Below are 22,601 nucleotides of genomic sequence, written 5' to 3' on the forward strand. Positions count from 1 at the left end.
GATTAGTGTAATAAAAATGGTAGTGTTACAGGGGTGTGGGTGTCACAAGACAGTTGTTCAACTGTGTGTCCCTTGTTGGTCTAATTATATGCTAAAGATTGAAATAAGATTGAAGATTGAAATATGAAGTACATTATAATAAAGGATAAATTATATGAGGTTATGTCAATTATCTATCCTGGATGAAGACAAAGTAAACGCATTATCCGCATAAATGGATTATTTTGTCCCGACTTTTTAGCATAGTTTTCATTCAATGGGCTATGTAAAATTACACGGTATTTTCTTGTACGGACCGCATTGGGTATAATTCACGTGCACGCAAGTGTCTTCACATTGGCGACCAATCAGGAGGTCTTTGTGGAAGAGCCAATCAGACCATAGAGCAACTATGATCAGACCAAAACGTTTTTTTAACCTGATGAATTTGGCATCAGTGGTATTTTGGTTCCCTTCTCAACAAATCATAGGTACCTCCATGACCAAATCCATAGTCACCGTCAATAAACGCGCCGAGTTACTCGACCAAAGGCTCTTAAGAGACTGGTATAATATCGTCCTCAACAATAATCATTGGTACTAAATAGCAGAGGAGAAATCGGACTTAAAAGGCTTGAAGAAAGGGAAGAAAGTAAACACCTTATAAAACGCACTGGTTGGCGGTCCGCAGGTTCAATCGTGTTGAACAGATGGTAGCGAAAAAGTTCAACGTTATAACTGCAAAATTGTATCGAAAATAAAAACATTGAATGATTGGTTGCTTTCGTTGAATTATTGTTTGCTTTATTTCCAATAACGCTACGATTTTAGAATCTTGGGTCCTTTACTTGTGCATCGCGATATATGGAGCGCCACGTCCCACGATTTATATCGTTAAGTTGTTACAGCATTAAATAAAGCGAGTTTTCGGAACATGCTGGGTGTGCCACATATCTATCTACTGTTTGTTTACCACCGCTTTTTGTTGGTGGGGGGGGGGGGGGGTAAGAGCGTCGGAGATTATTGGAAGTCCGAGGTCGCGCCACCCCTAAAGTGATCCCACGGCGACCTCCTTCACCAAGCAACTGGTGGCCTGTCTCAAAACCAGACAACACACCACTCACAATACACTGATCAGAATGTAAGGTGAGGTTGGGCTCGATTTCACATGCTTACTTAATTTGTGTAAGCCCCCCCCAACCCCAAAATGTTATTAATTCCCACAGGCTCCTTCCAGCCTATAGCCCTATATATAGTTACCCAATGTTTCCAAAATTATAAAGCTTCCGTTTGATCCCGTCCTTGTCCATTTCTCATGCCGTTTGGAAGTCAATGCTTTTTTATAAATTATTCTCCATTTATAATCTTTTCAACAAATGAGTCACCTGACAGAAAGATTTCCAGGAAGTCTGGTAACAACATCGACCACTGGTTGACATAAATGGTCGCATGCGAAACATCAATCTGAGTTACTTCATTCATTCAATGCAAATTCGTGAGATTTGTTTCGGTTTTGTCCTGGCACCCAGCCTCTGCGACCCCCTGCGCGGCAATGAACGAACCACTCCGGAGAACCATGCTTAGCACAACGCGAAAGTAACCCGACCAAAAAGGGCGGATCGAATGACGGGTGGGCGGGCAAGGGGCAATGGGTGAACCAATCCGGAGAACCATCTGCGAAACACTGTCCAATGAGTCGCCTGTCAGAAAGATTTCTAGGAAGTCTGGTAACAAAATCGTCAAGTGGTTGACACACGGTCGCCGCCCAAACTTCCTCCAGTCAGACGACTCGTAAGTGGGAGTTCGGGTCAGGGTTTTGTAGACTTGCAACCCGACGTCTGAAACGACACAACCGTGTTGAATTCCACAACGATGTTGTTGAATTCGGCAAGGATGCCATGCCACTGGACCTTCTAATTTCAATCCAAGATGGCGCGGGTTACGCTTTTAAAAGTATAGATACGTGGTTTTGGACGTGGTGGGCCTGTCTTCACATTACTCATAATCATTATAGAATATCCTCGAATTGTAACGGTGTGTAACTGACATACAGAACGTTTCTCTCAGTCTGTGGTTAACACTCATTTCGTTTTGATGGCAGTCTTCCGGAGTGTGCTCTGCCTTTTGTTTATAGCAGGACACCTATCCACATGTGCCCATGGTAAGTTCTGCTAGTGGGACTGTCTGACTATTTCTACCTCTATGGTCTGACCTAGCATAGATAGGCCTAAAGTGTATCCAGACGTGCTACCTGTGTGGTGTACTCTGGAACTTCTCAGTCTAAAGTGTACTATAACATGCAAATCATAACATATTGGACTGTACATTATGTCTACATGTAGGCCTAGCCTATATGCAAGAAAATGCAAGATCCTTGCATACGCGTTGTGTCGGCATATGGAACATTGTCCATTACACTTCTAACTAAGCCATGAACCTTCAGAACCTTCAGAAATTTATACTGTATGAAGACGCATGGAGTGGCTTTGTAGACACACAGATTTGTCATGCATCAGGCTACCTAAATCATTTTTTAATTAGCTGTTCCGACCTACCGTCGGAACAGGTATTGTTTTTGTCGAGATTTTTATTATTTTTGTTATTATTATTATTATTATTATTATTATTATTCTTATTATTCTTATTATTATTATTATCATTATTATTATTATTATTATTATTATTATTATTATTATTATTATTATTATTATTATTATTATTATTATTATTATTATTATTATTATTATTATTATTATTATTATTATTATTATTATTATTATTATTATTATTATTATTATTATTATTATTATTATTATTATTATTATTATTATTATTATTATTATTATTATTATTATTATTATTATTATTATTATTATTATTATTATTATTATTATTATTATTATTATTATTATTATTATTATTATTATTATTATTATTATTATTATTATTATTATTATTATTATTATTATTATTATTATTATTCTTTGTTATTCAAAAACCCCATAGCATTTGAACACGCTCTTTATTTAAGTCTATTCTTCTAGACCATAACTTCAAAAGAGTGAAATCATATACCAAATTGAAGCTTAGAACGTAAGCTTTACTCTAAATGTAAACAAAATTAAAAATCTTAATTAGCAACGTAATTTTCATTTGAATATAAGTGGATGCAGTCGCTTCCATGTTATTGTTAAATATTCTCTTTGGTAAAGGCCATACAGTATGTACCTATCATGAGTTGTGACTTCTTGAGATGAGTCTACGCGTTTGACTATAACTGGATGCAGTCACTTCCATGTTATTGTTAAACATTTTCTATGGTAAATGCAATTCAGGAGTCAACTCAAGTCTCTTTTTCTTGTTTTTCTACCTACGTTCTGGACCACAGCGCAGTCTCTGTTTCTTCGTTTCCTAACCGAGTTCTGGACCAATACTCTTTGTACACGAAGGTTTAGGGTTTTCGTTTAACGAACGTGCGTATATAAATAGGGGTTTTTGACGACGACGACATACCATGGTGTCCACAGAATTACACTAAACTTAAACAGTTTTAAGATATAGACAGTTGAAAGCTTCCCTTAAAATATTACTTGCTGTGGTGTTGTAGTTTTTGAGAAATGAGTGAAAAAATTTCAAATTTAGACTCCGAGGTGGCGTCGTCCGTGGACGAACGTGCGTAATTGAATAGGGGTTTTTGACGACGACGACGTCGTCGTCAAAAACCCCTAAAGGCATCTAATACTACATTTCAACCCTACTTAATAGTTTTAGGCGTTAGCAGTTCATATTTAGTGACAATGTTCGCAAAATCATGAAACGAGAATTTTCGCCGGATCATAATCCCCTCTGTTGATACACATAATATATGTAAACCCTCGAGTTATGTGTTGGCCCTGATAGCCTAGTGGTCATCAGTCGCGCATGCTTCTCTGATACCTATGAGTTCGGATCTCCGTGCGAGAACAATATTTTCTTTTATCCCCCAAAACTAAAAAAATATTTCTTGTTGTAATATTTAAATTTGATTCTTATCTTTATATCGATAGTGTTGCCTTTTCTTTTTCTCAATTGTTAGCCCAACATAACGTGTGTGCATGCATGACACGATGATGTTTGAAAAACACAGTAAGCGGAAAATGGTGATCATAAGCGCAGAGTTTGGTGGTTAAGAGTTCTGTGAAATCAAATCGTACTAGATCAGACATTAAACCACCGACCCCCAAAAATGTTAAAAATCGTAATTAATTAACCACGTGACCCATATTTGCATATTTAATTGTACAATGGGACAAAGTTGTTGGAACTTCCTGTTGATGCTGACATCATGAGAACATCAGCATAAGTATTGGAATCGTACTACCTATTGAACCACTTGGAGTGTTCAAGGAGTCCAACACGTCAGTCTAGAGTCCAACTCTGATTGTAAAAATCAATTCAGGCATCATCTTCAAGTTAATTTTATGCAACAAGCAAACTTATAAATTTTCTGATTTTATTTCAAAGGGTAACATAATTGGCTGTTAGCAAACGGTTTCCAACAAAAACTACATGGTGTACGTGCACAATATTCTTACTGGCCTCAAGCATTTACCTCTAGATAATAAATCAAGCATTCAGTGCAAAATGATAAAAGTTTGTTATCGCCACATTATTCAGCGAACCATAAATCATACACAGCTACTATTCACAAGAAAATCTACACTGTTAAAAAATTACCGTAATTTTACGGTGAAAAGTACATAAATTTTTCCATGACTTTACGGTGCAACCCCGTAAATACCGGCTCGCAATGTACCATGGGATTGTTTAAAAAAATTACCGTAATTTTTACGGTGATAACGACATTTTTCAATGACTTTACGGTGCAACCCCGTAAATACCGGCTCGCAATGCACCACGGGATTGGTTAAAAATAATTACCGAAATTTTTACAGTGAAAAGTACGGTGGAACCCGTAAATAATGGCTCGCAATGCACCATGGGATTGTTAAATAAAATCACCGTAATTTTTACGGTGAAAAGTACGCAAACATCTACGGTGTATTTTATATATAAAACAATTTCCTTGACTTTACGGTGTAACCCCGTTAATACCGGCTCGCAATGCACCATGGGATTGTCTAAAAGGAATGACCGTAATTTTACGGTGAGAAATGTGTATATTTCGACGGTGAATTACCATTCTCGCTTTTGCTCGCCAGCCTTTTACGGCCAAAATCCGTATCTGGGCACACCAAAAGAACTCTAGGGATAATCGCGCACGCGCAATGCTTATGAGGAAGTTCAGGCGGGGCGACTAGAGTAACTAGATTTACCCACTTTTTGTACTCTATTGTACAATCCCGTGCTCATGGGTTATTACTTAAAGGTATGATACATCATTGGTTTTGGTTCTGGAAACAGAGAGTTCATTCCAGTTCCAGTCGTCTAGTTTTCAAAAAAACCATCATTGGTAACCTGTTAAAGTTTCTATTTCATCAGTTATTCTATGTGGATGTTTATATTGTGTTATGAAGGCCACTAGATGCAGCGTCTGAATTCGAACAGTGCAAATCGAAAGCAGTTGTTGCCTTTTGATGGTGTTCAGAACTTTTCTTGAATATCAGCATTTAAGATGGAACTATTTTGAAGGGAGATTATTATCTCATTTGCAGTTTTATGAATCTTTGGAATTATATTTCTTGCCAAATTATTTTGATAATTACCAAAGCTGTATCGTACATTTAACATATGGTTATTTTCCACTTTTGAAAATACAATACCATTGGAGTAATTATACTACTGTAGTAAGCCATTACAATTACGGTCAGTTTCCACTTTTTCAACTACGGTCCCATGGCAGTAATATCAACGTGTAATACACCGTACAAATCACGGCACTCTGTAACCTCGTGTACGGGTTTACACCGTATTGACAGCCTTATCACCGTAAAAATCACGCCACACCGTAACTTCATGTACGGTTTGCATCGTAACTTCGTGTACGGTTTACACCGTAAACTGACAGCTTTCTCACTGTGAAAATCACGGCACACCGTAACTTCGTGTACGGTTTGCAACGTAAAAATTACGGGAATCGGTTGGCATCTCGCTGCACAACCGATTCCCGTAAATTTTACGGGAATTTTTTTTACAGTGTATGTGTGGAGGGTAACGGACAGCACACAATGGAACCGGAGTTTAGAGGCACCTGGAAATAGAATTTTTTCTTTTTCAAACATTACAGTATATATTCCTGAACAATAAAATAATTTTTTGAGTAATTGTTTTTAACGATTTATAAGTTAAAATAAAAATAAAATTAAATAAAGTTGTGTGCGGGGTAACTCCGCCTACCCCTTTTGTGACGTCAATCGAGGACGACTTTGCCTCGATCGAATATCGAACACACGTACGGGCAAGTACATTCAAGTCCTAGTCGTTAGTTTGTACGTTTTGAAAAAGTTTTTTTCTTGCATTTTTCCGGCAATGTCGACCAGGTGTATTGCTGCTGGATGCAGCAAAACAACTAAATATGGTGTCAGTTTGCCAAGTTGTCTGGTCCGACGTCTTTTCCAGCGCTGTGCAGCAAAACACTTCATTCGAGCCGTCGTGCTTCGAGAATACACTACACATTTTGACATGAACAGAAAAGTTCTTTTCTAAAACATGACGCCACCCCAATAATTTGTCCAGCTAGTGGGGAAGTCGAAGAAGGTATCTGAAAGACGTAACGAACCTAACAGAGCATTTGCCTAACGTGAAAAAAAAAATCAGGTATTGTTTCAACTTTGAGGGCATGTTTTTAGCTTGCGCCAAGCGTCACTATGTTGTTTTGGCACTGCATGCGATTCATCGCGCCTCGATTGACGTCACGAACAGCACCCTCTCGGGTCGGGCTTTTTTTCAAATTTGTAAATAACATGGAAACTAATTTTTGTAAACCTTAGTTAATTGTTTATTCATATTCCACTCATCAAAACACATAGTGACAAAAGCTTTATTTTGACAAAATACCACTTCCAGGTGACTTAAACAATGACAATACCAAAAGTGCAATCGTCAGCCGTTGAAGTTTATTGTACATGGGGCTGATGGTGATAAAAAGGATAAAAGTTTGTTATCGCCACATTATTCAGCGAAACCATGAATCATACACAGCTACTATTCACAAAAAAATATATGTGTGGAGGGTAACAGACAGCACACAATGGAACCGGAGTTTAACAATGACAATACCAAAAGTGCAATCGTCAGCCGTTGAAGTTTATTATACATAAGGATAAAAGTTTGTTATCGCCACATTATTCAGCGAAACCATGAATCATACACAGCTTCTATTCACACAAAAAAGGATAAAAGTCTGTTGTCGATACACAACCGTCCACTTAAATTCAACGGACCATATGCACAAAATAAAATATTCAAAAGAATATCCATATAATAGATTTGTCTGGTGTATAAACTGATGTCCAAGCCATGGAATTTTCGTGTGTTTTTGCTAGATTCCTCGCTCCCCAACCAAAGTGACTACAAAACGTCTCTTATGGATAACAATGGTATATTTCGACATGTTTTTTTTTCCCAGCAAGAGTTGTGGGGCCCATTTTCTCTAGTTTTTATTTTTATCACACAACTAGTGTTCCCTTTTATGTTTTATTATGATGTTGGGTATTTTGTTTATCTGTTTCATTTAAATATATGGTTAAGTTTTATTTTACGCTAACTGTTTTTGTTTGTTCTTCCTGTAGTTTTGAATTGTTTTGCCGCTACATAAGATTACACCCACTAAATAGAATTGCTTACATTGCTTTCTTCGTTAGAAAAAGGGGGGGGGGGGGGTCCGTGCTCGTTAAGGTTTGCTTTTTATGGGCCCCTCCATCCCCTACATGTGATTTGCATTGATTTTTAGTTTTTGTTTTCTATTTTTCATACTACTTCGCGATGCTCATACGCACGAACAGCACTTTCATTTTCTATGGACGACAAGAAACAAAAACACACTTCATAATACAAACAATTTGTTTCAGATAATTTTATTATAGCATGGGATTGGGCCGTAGCGCAACGGTGAGTGTTAACTTGATCAATAAGGAGTAGCATATTATTAATATTAGTTACTTACAAGGTTTTAATGTTAGTTGATATAATTATAAATAGCCATCATAACTCAATCCAGACTCATCGAGTCTCGGCCCTTACGGCTCTTCGGGCATCGCCCGGTATCCTCTTTTATCTTCTTACTACATATTGAGTACAGTCAACTGTAACATTTACTATTATTTATATTTATGTTTACATTTTTTTTTTTTTTTTATATTATTAAATACAATTTGGATGATCACCATTCCTCACTATCAAGACTCACCGATTCTCGGTCATCTTAAGCCTTTTCGAGCATCGCCCAGTATCCTCCCACATTTTCTTATTACAATGGATTACAGTCAACAACAATATTTTTCGTTAATGCATACACTTAGATAAACACCATTCATCATATTTGAGATATTACTGTCTAGCCATCGAGCCTCGACTCAAGCTTTATATACTAAACACATTGTGTTAACTTGATCCAATTCGAAGGAAGTGTATAATTCCCAGAATTTAACACATTATACGTGTACAAATTTATACAACTTTACATGGTGATTATTAATTGATTTACAACTTCATAATTTTCGGAGAATACTTCTCACGTATAAACAAAATTCTACATTATTATTTAATTTTGCTATTACTCTTTAGAAAGTATTGAGGACACAAGCAGTCTCTGATCAAAGTCTCTCTTCACATATCTGTTTTTTGCTACTGTTGTCTTCCATCTACCATGTTGCATGATTAATTCTTCGCCTACTCCTTTATTTGCCAGATGGGAGGCTCCCCCCGATCTCAGACTATGCAAACCGTATATCTTCGGGTTTTGAATTCCTATTAATTTAAGAGCATCTATAAATAACTCACGACATCTAGTATAACTTAGAGAGGGGCTTATTCACATGAGGTTGATACATTTTAATACTGGGATGGTATGATAGTGCTGTGAATAGATGTACATCTTGACCAATTGTAACACTAGATCTGGACATAAAATTCCTTAATATCGCAACAGGGGAGTACGAGGTGTGAGTATCGGATAGATAAGCTTTATTCCCTTCTCTAAAAATGTCTGGATCTGGGTATGAAAATACTAAATCCTTTATTAAGTTCTTCAAAATGAGAAGCCTTTATCTGAACCATTTCATCGTGCCTGAAAAGTAGGGCGAATTTTAAGGAAACGTAGCAGGCTGTTCTTAGTTCCATTAATGTGTTATCAGCTCCTCCTAATTGGTCAACTATACGTTTAACTTGCTCTAGAGTTATTGGTTCTTTTTGAATTGGTGGTTTGTGAAGTTGACGTCTGGCACTTACTAAAATCTGTTGAACTATTGGTGAGTCTACCGGGTTTATTTTTGCATTAAAGGAACACGTTGCTTTGGATCGGTCGAGTTGGTCTTTGAAAAGCTTTTGTTATAAAATTGATATGGTTAGAAAGATGTCGTAAAAGTAGAATACAATGATCTACACAAATATGCCCCAAAATTGCGTGGTTTTCGTTTTACCTCGTCGACTAACACGGTCGGCCATTTATGGGAGTCAAAAAGTTGACTCCCATAAATGGCCGACCGTGTTAATTCGTGACGTAAAATGAAAACCGTGCAATTTTGAGTGATACTTGTGTGGATCATTATACTCTACTTTTAAAACATCTTTCCAACCATATACATTTCATAACAAACGGTTTCAAACGCTTTTTATAGACCAACTCGTCCGATACAAGGCAACGTGCTCCTTTAACTAAGGTATGTACCCATTTGATGGCTGCTGCCGCTGATGTGAGAACGCTATCCGAGTTTGCTTTTTCTTTTAATTGAACAAAGTATGCGGCTATTACTTCCTCTTGAATTGGAAGTTTTATGTGCTGTACACATTTCCTTAATCCAGCAAAAAACTGCCTGCATTTGTATAAATATGCAATAGTTGTGCCATCTGCCTTAGACAACACAGCTTCATTGAAGATTTGTCTTCTCATACTGTCCAGCTGGATTGGAAATTCTGTCCAAAACGGTTGTGAGTATACTATCTATAGTGCAAGCAAAAACAAATACAATATATTGAACAAGTAATAATTCATTAAAGATTCCGGAAGTGGGACCATATCTCAAGAACCATGCAACCGATCTTCAGTTTCTTTTTAATTATAGACCCCTTGAACATTGAAAATAAAAAAACGGAACAGCTCTGTGTTTGTTCACAAACACTTGAAGTCTAGTTTGAAAATGCGTTTTTGGGGTCAGACTCGATAGGTCATGTCACGTCTTCAATGGCATCAAGTATGGATGATTTTTAAGTACTGATAAAGCTGGTATGAAAATTCAGTCTGGTATGGTGTACGGGTAGAGTGAGAACTTGTTGATCTTCTGTAAAGCTGAACACTATTTGAGAAAATATAAGCCCGGAGGAAGGAAATTTCTCAATGGTGCTCCACGGGTCAGATGGTGCAAAACTGATTGTCATCATGTGACCTTTCTGAACAGACATAATGTTGTATACACCACGTGTTGTGAATTTGTATTGGTCGCGAACCAATCACGTGATGTACTAAACACCTTGTTTAGTCCATCATATTACATTTTGCTGAAGGGAAGGGAACAGCGAAGCAATGGGTGCGTTCATTTGGCTTCCCTGGGTCGACCCCGGTGTGTGGCGGTTTTTTTTTCTATGACAAACGTGTGCAGATAATTACCCACGTTCGTCCTGGAAAAAAAAAACCGCCACACACCGGGGTCGACCCAGGAAAGCTAAACGAACGCACCCAATATTTCTGTCCAAACGACCGCCATTCATCTATTTGCTATTATTGTATTGTTGATAACAATTCGCTCTCCACGGTTCGTCTGCTCTTTTAGAATGTCAATTTCGTTGTTATAAATATTTGACAGATCGCCTGCTTATAAGAAGATATAAACATAAATTTGTTCCCTGTTATAAAGACGAGATCAGGAAATGTGATCCCTGGGAGAAGTTCCTTCCATTAAATATTTCACGTTGAGTGTTTGAATTTGTTCAACTTGAAAAACAACGAAATGCAAAATAGGCTAAATCAATAAACGGCTAGCTGAAGTATGCAAATGTATCAGCATTAGCATTGTTTAAAACAACGATGTCTTCAATGTATTTAAATATATCTTGAACACTTTTTAAAGGCAGTGGACACTACTGGTAATTACTCAAAATAATTATAAGCATAAAACCTTACTTGGTAACGAGTAATGGGGAGAGGTTGGTAGTATAAAACATTGTGAGAAACGGCTTCCTCTGAAGTGACGTAGTTTTCGTGAAAGAAGTAATTTTCCACGAATTTGATTTCGAGACCTCAAGTTTAGAACTTGAGGTCTCGAAATCAACCATCTAAACGCACACAACTTCGTTTGACAAGGGTGTTTTTTCTTTCATTCATATCTGGCAACTTTGATGACCAATTGAGCTCAAATTTTCACAGGTTTGTTATTTTATGCATATGTTTAGATACACCAAGTGAGAAGACTGGTCTTTGACAATTACCATTAGTGTATACAGCCTTTAATTATGTTGTAAATGTAGTTATATCTGTGCTGGTCAAGACACAAGTTTTAGAAACTCTCACTAGATGTATCAAGAGATAAAAACATCCTAAAAAAGAAAGAAATTAAAATTAAAATTAAAACTTAAACGAGCAATAATTAAAACATGCTTCAAAAGTGACGACATTAGGAGGTCATTGATTGACCCTTGACCCCTTTTATGTGGAAGAACGTCACCGTTTCTGCTTGCAGGGACTCCAAGTAGGCCCACCCCGTCTGTCAGTGTCGGGAGTATAACCACAACGATCATGACAACAGCATTAAAAACCACGGCGGTGACAACGCCCGTGGCGACCACTACATGGCCTGCCACCACTACTGGCCCTACAACTACTGGCCCTGCAACTACTGGGCCTGCCACCACCACTGGCCCTACCACCACTGGCCCTACAACTACTGGGCCTGCCACCACCACTGGCCCTACCACCACTGGCCCTACAACTACTGGGCCTGCAACCACCACTGGCCCTACCACCACTGGCCCTACAACTACTGGGCCTGCCACCACCACTGGTCCTACCACCACTGGCCCTACAACTACTGGGCCTGCCACCACCACTGGCCCTACCACCACTGGCCCTACAACTACTGGGCCTGCAACCACCACTGGCCCTACCACCACTGGCCCTACAACTACTGGGCCTGCCACCACCACTGGCCCTACCACCACTGGCCCTACAACTACTGGGCCTGCCACCACCACTGGCCCTACAACTACTGGGCCTGCCACCACCACTGGCCCTACCACTACTGGCCCTACAACTACTGGGCCTGCCACCACCACTGGCCCTACAACTACTGGGCCTGCCACCACCACTGGCCCTACCACCACTGGCCCTACAACTACTGGGCCTGCCACCACCACTGGTCCTACCACCACTGGCCCTACAACTACTGGGCCTGCCACCACCACTGGCCCTACCACCACTGGCCCTACAACTACTGGGCCTGCAACCACCACTGGCCCTACCACCACTGGCCCTACAACTACTGGGCCTGCCACCACCACTGGCCCTACAACTACTGGCCCTGCAACCACCACTGGCCCTACCACCACGGCCCCAGTCACCACTGCCGCCCCCGTCACCACTGCCAATGTCACGGCCGCAAACACCACCATTGCCCCTACCACCACCCAGCCAAAGACAACGGGGTCGCCGGCGACCGTAGTGCCACCGTCCACCACGGTTGGGAACTGGACACTGAAAAACGAAAAGGGGAAAAACTGCATGCGGATGTCGTTTGCCGCCCAAATGAATGTGTCATACACCAAAGTAGATGGAACGGTGGGTTCACAATTTGATTTAATTAAGACTCAAATTTATGTTCTTACTTCATGTAATATCCACTTTTAAGGTACAATTAATCCAAAAGTTTTAAAGGTAGTGGCGACAATAATTATTAGCACGAAAACTTACTTGGTGACGAGTAATGGGGAGAGGTTGATAGTATAAAACATAGTGAGAGAAACGGCTCCCTCTGAAGTGACGTAGTTTTCGAGAAAGAAGCACTTTTCCACGAATTTGATTTCGAGACCTCAGAATTAGATTTTGAGGTTTCTAAATCAAGCATCTTAAAACACTCAACTTCGTGTGACAAATTAATTTGTTTCTCTTTCAAAGTTATCGACGACCAATTTTCACCAGTTCACAGGTTTGTTATTTTATGCATATGTTGAGATACACCAAATGAGAAGACTGGTCTTTGACAATATTACCAAAGGTGTCCAGTGTCTTCAAACCAATGACTTTATCATTTTTATTTATTTTGGCGTCCACTTTTTAGGCAGGAACGGTCGTAATAAACCTGAGTCCGAGAGAGGCTGATGTCACCAGTACTTGTAAAAGTGGCAAGCCGTCTCGAGATCTTGACGTGTACCCGTTCACTACGCTTGATGAGGGCTGGAGCTTCTCACTGTCCTTCGAGAAGACATCGGGAGGTTATGCTCTCACTGAGGTGTCCACATCTTGGGACTACGACCGTCGTTTCGTCGACACTTTACTTTTTGGTAGGCCCTATCTAAAAAAACTCCTCGATACGTTAAAGCCATTGGACACTTTCGGTAAACAATGGTTGCGTTCGTTTAGCTTCCCCAGGTCGACCCCGGTGTGTGGCGTTTTTTTTTCCCCAGGACGTGTGCATATAATAACCCACGTTCGTTCTAGAAAATAACCCCGCCACACACCGGAGTCGACCCAGGGAAGCTAAACGAACGCACCCAGTATTGTCCAAAGGCCCACACTTCGTGTATCAAAACTTATATATAAAATAACAAACCTGTGAAAATTTAGGCTCAATCGGTCATCGGAGTCGGGAGAAAATAACGGGAAAACCCACCCTTGTTTCCGCACGTTTCGCCGTGTCATGACATGTGTTTACTATAAATCCGTAATTCTCGATATCGAGAATTGATAATTGTTTCAATGTTTTCTCAAAAAGTAAAGCATTTTATGGAATAATATTTCAAGAGAAGTCTTTTACTTTTACCTTCTGTAAACCCTGAAAGTTATTTGTAAATTTGTGAACTTTTATTTTTGTTCCGAAAGTGTAAAATGGCTTTAAAGGCAGTGGACACTATTGGTAATTACTCAAAATAATGATTAGCATAAAACCTTACTTGGTTGCGAGTAATGGGGAGAGGTTGATGGTATAAGACATTGTGAGAAACGGCTCCCACTGAAGTGCCATAGTTTTTGAGATCGAAGTAATTTTCCACGAATTTGATTTCAAGACCTCAGATTTAGAACTAGTCTCAAAATCAACCATCTAAACGCACACAACTTCGTGTGACAAGGGTGTTTTCTTCTTTCATTATTATTTCGCAAGCTCGATGACCGATTGAGCTCAAATTTTCACAGGTTTGTTTTTTCATACATATGTTGGGATACACCAACTGTGAAGGCTAGTCTTTGACAATTACCAATAGTGTTGTCTTTGTCTTCATATGGAAGGGGAACAACAAGCTTTTGATTCTCCTGTTTCTAGTGTCAACTTATTGGGTCTATTGAGTTTTGCACAAAACCTATTAAAAATCCAAGTTTGTTTTTAAAGGGTGTATGAACTTTTTTGTCGGAAAAAACCAACAATTTTCACAGATTTACATTAAACTAACACAGTTTGAAGATAATGATAGTTGAAAGCGTCATTGAAAATATTGCTTGCTGAGGTGCTGTAGTTTTTAAGAAATGAGTAAAACAATGTCATGAAATCGTCTCAGTGATCATGATACGAAATTATTTTAGCATGTAAAAATGTATTTTCATGACGTTGTTTTACTCATTTCTTAAAAGCTACAGCACCTCAGCAACTAATATTTTAAGATACGCTTTCTTCTATCATTACATTCAAACGGTATATGTTTAAAGGCAGTGGACACTATTGGTAATTACTCAAAATAATTATTAGCAAAAAACCTTTCTTGGTGACGAGTAATAGGGAGAGGTTGATGGTATAAAACATTGTGAAAAACGGCTCCCTCTGAAGTGCCATAGTTTTCGAGAAAGAAGTAATTTTCCACGAATTTGATTTCGAGACCTCAGATTTAGAACTTGAGGTCTCGAAATCAACCATCTAAACGCACACACCTTCGTGTGACAAGGGTGTTTTTTTCTTTCATTCATATCTCGCAAGTTCGATGACCGATTGAGCTCAAATTTTCACAGGTTCATTATTTTATGCGTATGTTGAAATACACCAACTGTGGAGGCTAGTCTTTGACAATTACCAATAGTGTCCACGACCTGTAATGTAAAAAACTGTGGACATTGTGTTTTGTGTTAAATACAAAAATTACCCAAATATATTTATGTTGATTGTTCCTGTGTTTAGGTTCCTGGTCAGAAAGTTACGGGACCGATAACTTTCTTGATCAGTCGGTAGAGTTGGGGAAATCTTACTCGTGCGTCGAACCACTCACAGTATCCACTGGGACAGCCACCGTGATGCTGTGGGATATGAACCTGCAACCATTTGCTGAAGAGGCCGACGGCAATTTCGGAGAAGGTAACCATTGTTACTTATGGGAGACTTTTTGGACGCTTGGTGGCAGCAGACTTACCAGGTCAAATCCATTGTTCTCGGTAATGTGCGCATGCTCAGAACTACGTAAACAATAAAAATTTACCTGGTAAGTCTGCTGCCACCTAGCGTTCCAAAGTTTCCCATTGTTGTTATTATTTATTTGAACAAAATAAACAAGATGAATATGAAGATGAGTGAAGAATTAACATGCTTATTTGTGTTTATGTTTTCTTTATTGTTCTTACTACTGTACATTGCATTTTTACTTTTGTGAAATTAATAAATGAAATGAAATTAAGTAACTTGAAAATACACTTAAGTACTTTAGTACTTCAGTATTGGCTTTATAATTATACCACCATTAGCAGAGTTATTCTTTGCCCAGTGTTCTTCTTATTATTATTTATTCGGCATTCATAATTACCTCAGACAGTTTCGCTATTCCTATTGGTGGAGAGCGCGTCACGTGGGTGTGTATAAACCTTTTGTTTATGACCGGTAAAAAGTGTTAATTCATGGGCGTGACACGCGACCTTGCACCTGTTCTTCTAAGACAGTTTCTTCATTCCTATTGGTCGAGAGAAACGGCTGAAACAGTTGGGCCACATCACGTGATACGCGCGACGTGCACAGCATTCCCTTATAAGGAGTTGTTTACCCGAGGGCGGCGGAGGGCTTTACCATTTCATAGCTGGAGGGGTGTTGTGTTGAAAGAAATCATTTAACAATTATAATTTTTGCATTTATTTAATTTTTTGACTAAAAAGTGATGATATTTTTTTGACCGCCCAGGTATTTATGAATGGGAATCAAAGTGTGTTGAATCGGTTTCAACTAGTTGTTGTAATTTACCTCGACTTCGTCTCGGTAAACTTATCAAGAACCAGGCCTCGTTGGGATTAAACCACTATATTATAGTTGAAAACCTCGATTCACCACACATTGATTCCCTTATTCACACATGACAAAAATGACAATCATACAATTTACAACAGAGCCAGCAACTCTTGGCAGATTTTTTTTTTAACCTAACAACTTTGGCCTGGGGCCTTTGTTTCATTTGCTACTGGCTTATAAAAAACATAGGGAGTAATGAAAAATAGACAATTTTAAAAACAGCAGATAATAAGAGTGCTTGTCTAAAATATCTGAAAGAGTATATCGGAGTGTCTGTACGACTTGGCGAAGTATACATCATTATTAAAAGTATAGGACCCATTACCTTTTAACAAGTCTTTCCTTTTGACGAATATCATGAAAGAAGTTCGTCAGGCTGGTAAAAATAAATATCAACTTATGGAAAATTCATTTGCTAAGTCCCAGACTTCGTGTATCACAACTTATATATAAAATAACAAACCTGTAAAAATTTAGGCTCAATCGGTCATCGATGTCGGGAGAAAATAACGGGAAAACCCATCCTTGGTTTCCGCACGTTTCGCCATGTCATGACATGTGTTTAAAATAAATCCGTAATTCTCGCTATCGAGAATTGATACTGTTTTAATGTTTTCTCAAAAAGTAAAGCATTTCATGGAATAATATTTCAAGAGAAGTCTTTCACCACTACCTTCTGTTACCCTGTAAATTATTTGTAAACCTGTGAACTTTAAAAAAAAAATTCTGTACCGAAAGTGTCCAATGGCTTTAATGGAATACGATTGGTATTCATTTCTGTTTCTAGCGGAACCCTGCCATGTTGCGGCGGCGAGTTTTGGAGTCATCGTTGTAGCCGTTTTGGGCGTCATTTTACTCCTCGGTGTTGTTACTCTGGTAGTTGTCGTTGGGATGAAGAAACGAAAGAGGTCAGCCGCAGCACCTTACACAACCTTGACAGCTTAAAGTCACCTGGAAATATATTTTTTTTTCTTTCAAACATAAGAGTATATGCTTACGAACAATAAAACATTTTTTTTAGTAATTGTTTGTCACGATTTATATGTTTGAAAAATGTATAAAGTTGTTTGGGGGCTGACTCCGCCTACCCCTTTTGTGACGTCAATCGATGCAGACTTTGCCTGCAATGCGTATAGTAAACACACGTGCAAAGTACATGTACGTCCAAGTCGTGAGTTGGTACATTTCAAAAAGTGTTTTTCTGCATTCAGCAGCAATACACCTGGTCGGCATTGCTGGAAAAAAACATTTTTTTTTTTTTTTGAAATGTACAAACTCACGATTTGGTCCGTACATGTACTTTGCAATTGTGTTTACTCTACGCATTACAGGCAAAGTCTGCCTCGATTGACGTCACGAACAGCGCCCTCTCGGGTCGGGGTCTACTCTTAAATTTGTAAATAACATAAGAACTGATTTTTAAAACCTTAGCTAACTGTTTATTCAGATTCCACTCATCAAAACACATATTAGTGACAAAAGCTTTATTTTGAAAAATACCACTTCCAGGTGACTTTAAAGGATGTGGGGACTTTTTGTAACACAAAACACAATGTCCACAGATTTACGTTGAACTAACATCGTTTGAAGATAATGATAGTAGAAAGCGTACCTTAAACAGCCAATAAAGGACGATCTCAAATATATAATAGCTGCAGTCCATAGGAAACATACAACAAATATAACGAGTCTCTTACCTCACGTTAAAATATGGTAAAAATGGCGGCTATTTGATGTGTAGAATAGCACCCTCACTTTGCCAAGGCTGGAGAACTGTGTTCAAACCAACTTAGGGGAAAATCGTCACTGGCGTCAAGGGGTCATTATAAAGCCGTTTTTGACTCTCGGCTGAAAAAGCCGCGCGACTGGGTGCATTTTTGACTCAGTTATTTATTACTAAATGCAAATTTTGACAGTAAAATGGTTATGTCTATTAGGCCATAAAAAAGGTAATAGTTAAAATATTGAGATCCTTTATTGGCTGTTTAAAATATTACTTGCTGAGGTGCTGTAGTTTTTGAGAAATAATGAGTAAAACAATGTCATGAAAATACGTTTTTACATGCTAAAATAGTTTTCGTCTCATGACCACCGAGACGAAAACTATTTGTACGACATTGTTTCACCTATTTGTCAAAAAAAAAACCAGCACCTCAATAAGTAATATTATTTTCAGGGAGGCTTTCTACTACTATAGGTTTTCTCGGTCAAATTCGGCAAATGAGCAGCCAATTTCATTTTCATGCGTTCGAATTAAAGCTGTTTTGCCTCTCTCGTTGTTACTGCGTTTCAAATTCCGAATTCGGCCGTACAATTTCGTTTTGAGTCGAGTCAAATTCCTTTAGCACTATGTTCAATTTAGTGTAGCGTCATTCTTTTTCGAGACACACACGCCTCAAGAAGCGACTGCGAATTTGAACGCTGCTGTGATGAATTGTTAAATTGAATGATTATTTTGTTAAATCGAACGACGCAACATTACATTTGACTAATCATAAAACGAAATCGAATGACCCTTTTCAGTAGCATTCGATTTCGCGCGAAATAGAATAGCTTGATGGTTAAATGGGAAACTTTAGACTATCTGTCAATCACCAAGAGAGGGCGCTCTTCACCAGGTAATGTCAACAACCTAGGAATAGGGGAAGCATGAGTGACGGTCCCTGACAGCATATACCTTGTGTTTTGCGTGTTTTTGATTTTGTATTTTAGATTTAGCCATACTGTATTTTGTTTTTCATAACACATTGCCAGCATAAACCAAACTGTTCTGGAACAGGACGTACTGGACACGAGTTCCCCAAGGATAACAAGCGGTGTGCATGAGAATTCCAAAATGCTGACCTACCAAAACTTGAGAAGAAATCTAAAGTTTAGTTGTACGACAATGTATCTGATTTAATTTTTAAGAGGCTGAGAGACTTCTAATTTTTTTTTTTTGAGTATTTTTGAATTGTCAGCATTTACCATTGTTTGCTATAGGAGTTGTGCACCCTTACCTGGTAGGTCTGCTGCCCTCTAGTGGCAGAGCTTTCAAAAAGTCTCCCATTGGCCGCTCTTTTTCCGAAATTGGCCGAGAAAACCTATATTATCTTCAAACTTCAATCTTCGTGTAAGCTTAAGGTAAATCTGTGGACATAGTGTTTTTTTGTCTTACAAAAAGTACATAGACCCTTTAAAGGCACCGGACACCTTTTTTAATTGCCATGAACTAGTATCTTACAGTTCAGTTTTTTTTTACCATCACACTTAAAGGAACATTACATAATTGGTAGGAAAAAAAATCGTCTAAATATCACAAATTTACATAAAACTTACATGCGGTTTAATGATGATGATGATCGAAAACATGATAAATAAATAAAACTAATTTCCCGTTCGGAGTTAATCGCCCAGTGATCGTTTTATTCATATTGTCATGCTATGTAATGCTAAAAGTGTAATATGTTTTTCACCATTTCCTCGTGACCCATGGTGGTCAATCGACCTCAAACGTCTTTGTCAGTGTATGAATATGGTGGAGTCGTTAAGTGCTTACACTCACAGCAACTGTCTTGTTAGCGAAAAAAACCAATTCTGTAATGTTCCTTTAAGTCTTTTACCATCGAACTTAACAAACATCAAGGGAGGGCACATCGGGAGGGCACATCGCTTTGATGACAAGTTTTAAAACTGTTGCCTTACCCTGGACGGCCCTTGAAATAAAAATAAAAATAATCATTGTTAAATGTAATAGGCTTATACTAAAAGAAACCTTTTTTTTGTATTTGTATCGAATCTCTTGGGAATGATTCTTACAAACAAAAAGGTTTAATATTTTGATATTTCGGGATAACAGTCGTCTTACATCTATCTATCTGGAATGCTTGTTGGCGACCCCAACCAGAAACTGTTTCGGTTGTTGGTCGTTGGTTCTGCTGTTCAGACTGAACGAGAACCGAGTTGTGAGCTCGGTTACCGTTTTGGTTATGACGTCAGAAACAGCTTTTGGTTGGGGTCGCCAAAACGCACTCCATCAATGCTTGTTGGCGACCCCAACCAGAAACATTGGTCATCGGTTGAGCGTTTTCGCATCTGAAAGCACACAACTTCGTGCGACAACGGCTGTTTTTCTTTCATTATTCTCTCGCAATTTCGACGACCAATAGAGCTCAAATTTTCACAGGACTGTTATTTTGTGCATATTTATGTTGAAGTACACCAAGACTGATCTTTGACAAGACTGATCTTTGACAATTACCAATAGTGTCCATTGTCTTTCAATAAAATTTAAAGAAAGTAGGCTTCACAGATACTGTACAACTCTTTTTGTTTGTTATTCTCCAGCATTTTTACTTTTGGGGTTGTTTATAGAGTTTTATGTTACACAGAAGAGTTCCTCCTCGCCAATCCTGCAGACGTTTTCTTTCTACAAGGACCAAACATTATGGCGTCAATATTGCCGTAATATTGCTCGTTGTTTTGAAACAGTAATTGTGCGGATTTATTCAATAAGTTCATTTCTGAGGAAGTTTATGAAAGTATATTTATGTTATAAAAAAATAAAGGAAGTTCACATGTTGACGGCTATGAGTTACTGTTTGTGTTATTGCCTAATACTATTTTGTAATCTTGAAGTTGTGGAGAGATGGAGAATTGGATGTGGGAGGGTGTACCCCAGAGAGGGAAAACCCACGCAGTCAATTGTTTAAAGCCATTGGACCCTTTCGGTAAACAGTATTGTCCAAGGCCCACACTTCGTGTATCACAACTTCTATATCAAATAACAAACCTGTGAAAATTTGGGCTTAATCGGTCATCGGAGTCGGGAGAAAATAACGGGAAAACGCACCCTTGTATTCGCGCGTTTCGCCGTGTCATGACATGTGTTTAAAATAAATCCGTAATTCTCGTTAACGAGAATTGATATTGTTTTACTGTTTTCTCAAAAAGTAAAGCATTTCATGGAATAATATTTCAAGAGAAGTATTTCACCACTACCTTCTGTAAACCCTGTAAGTTATTTGTAAATCTGTAACCTTTTTTTTTCCCCCTGTACCGAAAGGGTCCAATGGCTTTAAGTCTTCGAGTTTTAAAAAGGGCCTCGATGGAAACATTCCAGCTTTTAGGGCCTTTGGCTTCACTTTACTTGTCATTAAAATAGTTAATTAAAAACATGTATCGCAGTAAAAAAAAAATTAATTGCGCAACATGGGAACATCAAATAATATGTTTAAAAAAAACACAAAAAAAAACACCCAGGAATTAACACTAGGGAGAGAAACGAGAAACTGATATTTTGAACATTGTCAAAAAAGAAAAAAGGAAAATAGAAAAGAAAACAAGAAGGCTTTGATAACATAGTAATGGAGAAGGAACAACTCTCAACATCTTTATAAATCGTTTGCAGTACCCGGTGCTATTTCGGATCCGAACTGCCTCCTACCAGACAATCTCGGTGGTCTATAGTTGGTATTACATGAAACTACTTTAGAATTGCAAAGGTCGTGGATTCGAATCCCACCCGAGTAATATGCCTCTATTTTTTCCCCCACAGAAATCTGGAAAGTATACTGAGTATGCAGTGCTAACACACATCGGTGTATTTGGGTAAAAACCAAAATAAATGTTGTTTTTCTCCAGTGCAAATTTAACATCTTTTATAGGAAAACTCTCTGTTGCACAATACCGCTTGAAAATGGTTGATGACGAAACCAGAAACCTTCTTTGCCAAATCTATTCAGCACATTCTGGTTGTTCACAAAATCCCCGAATAAAGGAGAAGAAAAAACCCCGGCGAGACCCCCCCCCCCCTCCCACCACTCCATAGAACTGTTCCTGTGGTGTGCGCCCGTGTCACTCTGGTGGTGATACCAAGCGCTTAAAGGAAATCTCGGTACTGGCCTTGATCTTTGATTGTTAGTATAAAATCTGGTATTTCTTTTCATGAACTGTGCTTGCCAAAAAAAAACACGATAATCACCATATGAATACAGTATTAAAGGCAGTGGACACTATTGGTACTTACTCAAAATAATTATTATCATAAAACCTTTCTTGATTACGAGTAATGGGGAGAGGTTGATA

General features: G+C 38.4%; 1 protein-coding gene and 1 pseudogene across 1 annotated transcript; one reads left to right on the forward strand and one right to left on the reverse strand.

Annotated features, from left to right (window-relative positions):
- The first annotated feature begins 2,027 nt into the window (after positions 1 to 2,027).
- LOC139945493 (uncharacterized) lies at positions 2,028 to 17,578 on the forward strand. The gene is made up of 6 exons (XM_071942855.1): positions 2,028 to 2,140; positions 11,811 to 11,919; positions 12,547 to 12,904; positions 13,404 to 13,626; positions 15,447 to 15,620; positions 17,323 to 17,578. Exons 1-6 carry the CDS (start codon positions 2,074 to 2,076, stop codon positions 17,478 to 17,480), a joined length of 1,089 nt encoding a protein of 362 aa, XP_071798956.1. The 5' UTR covers positions 2,028 to 2,073; the 3' UTR covers positions 17,481 to 17,578.
- Positions 8,693 to 10,027, reverse strand: LOC139945317 (uncharacterized; annotated as a pseudogene).
- Positions 17,579 to 22,601: the final 5,023 nt, after the last annotated feature.

Source organism: Asterias amurensis, chromosome 12, assembly GCF_032118995.1.
Source record: "Asterias amurensis chromosome 12, ASM3211899v1".
NCBI lineage: Eukaryota > Metazoa > Echinodermata > Asteroidea > Forcipulatida > Asteriidae > Asterias > Asterias amurensis.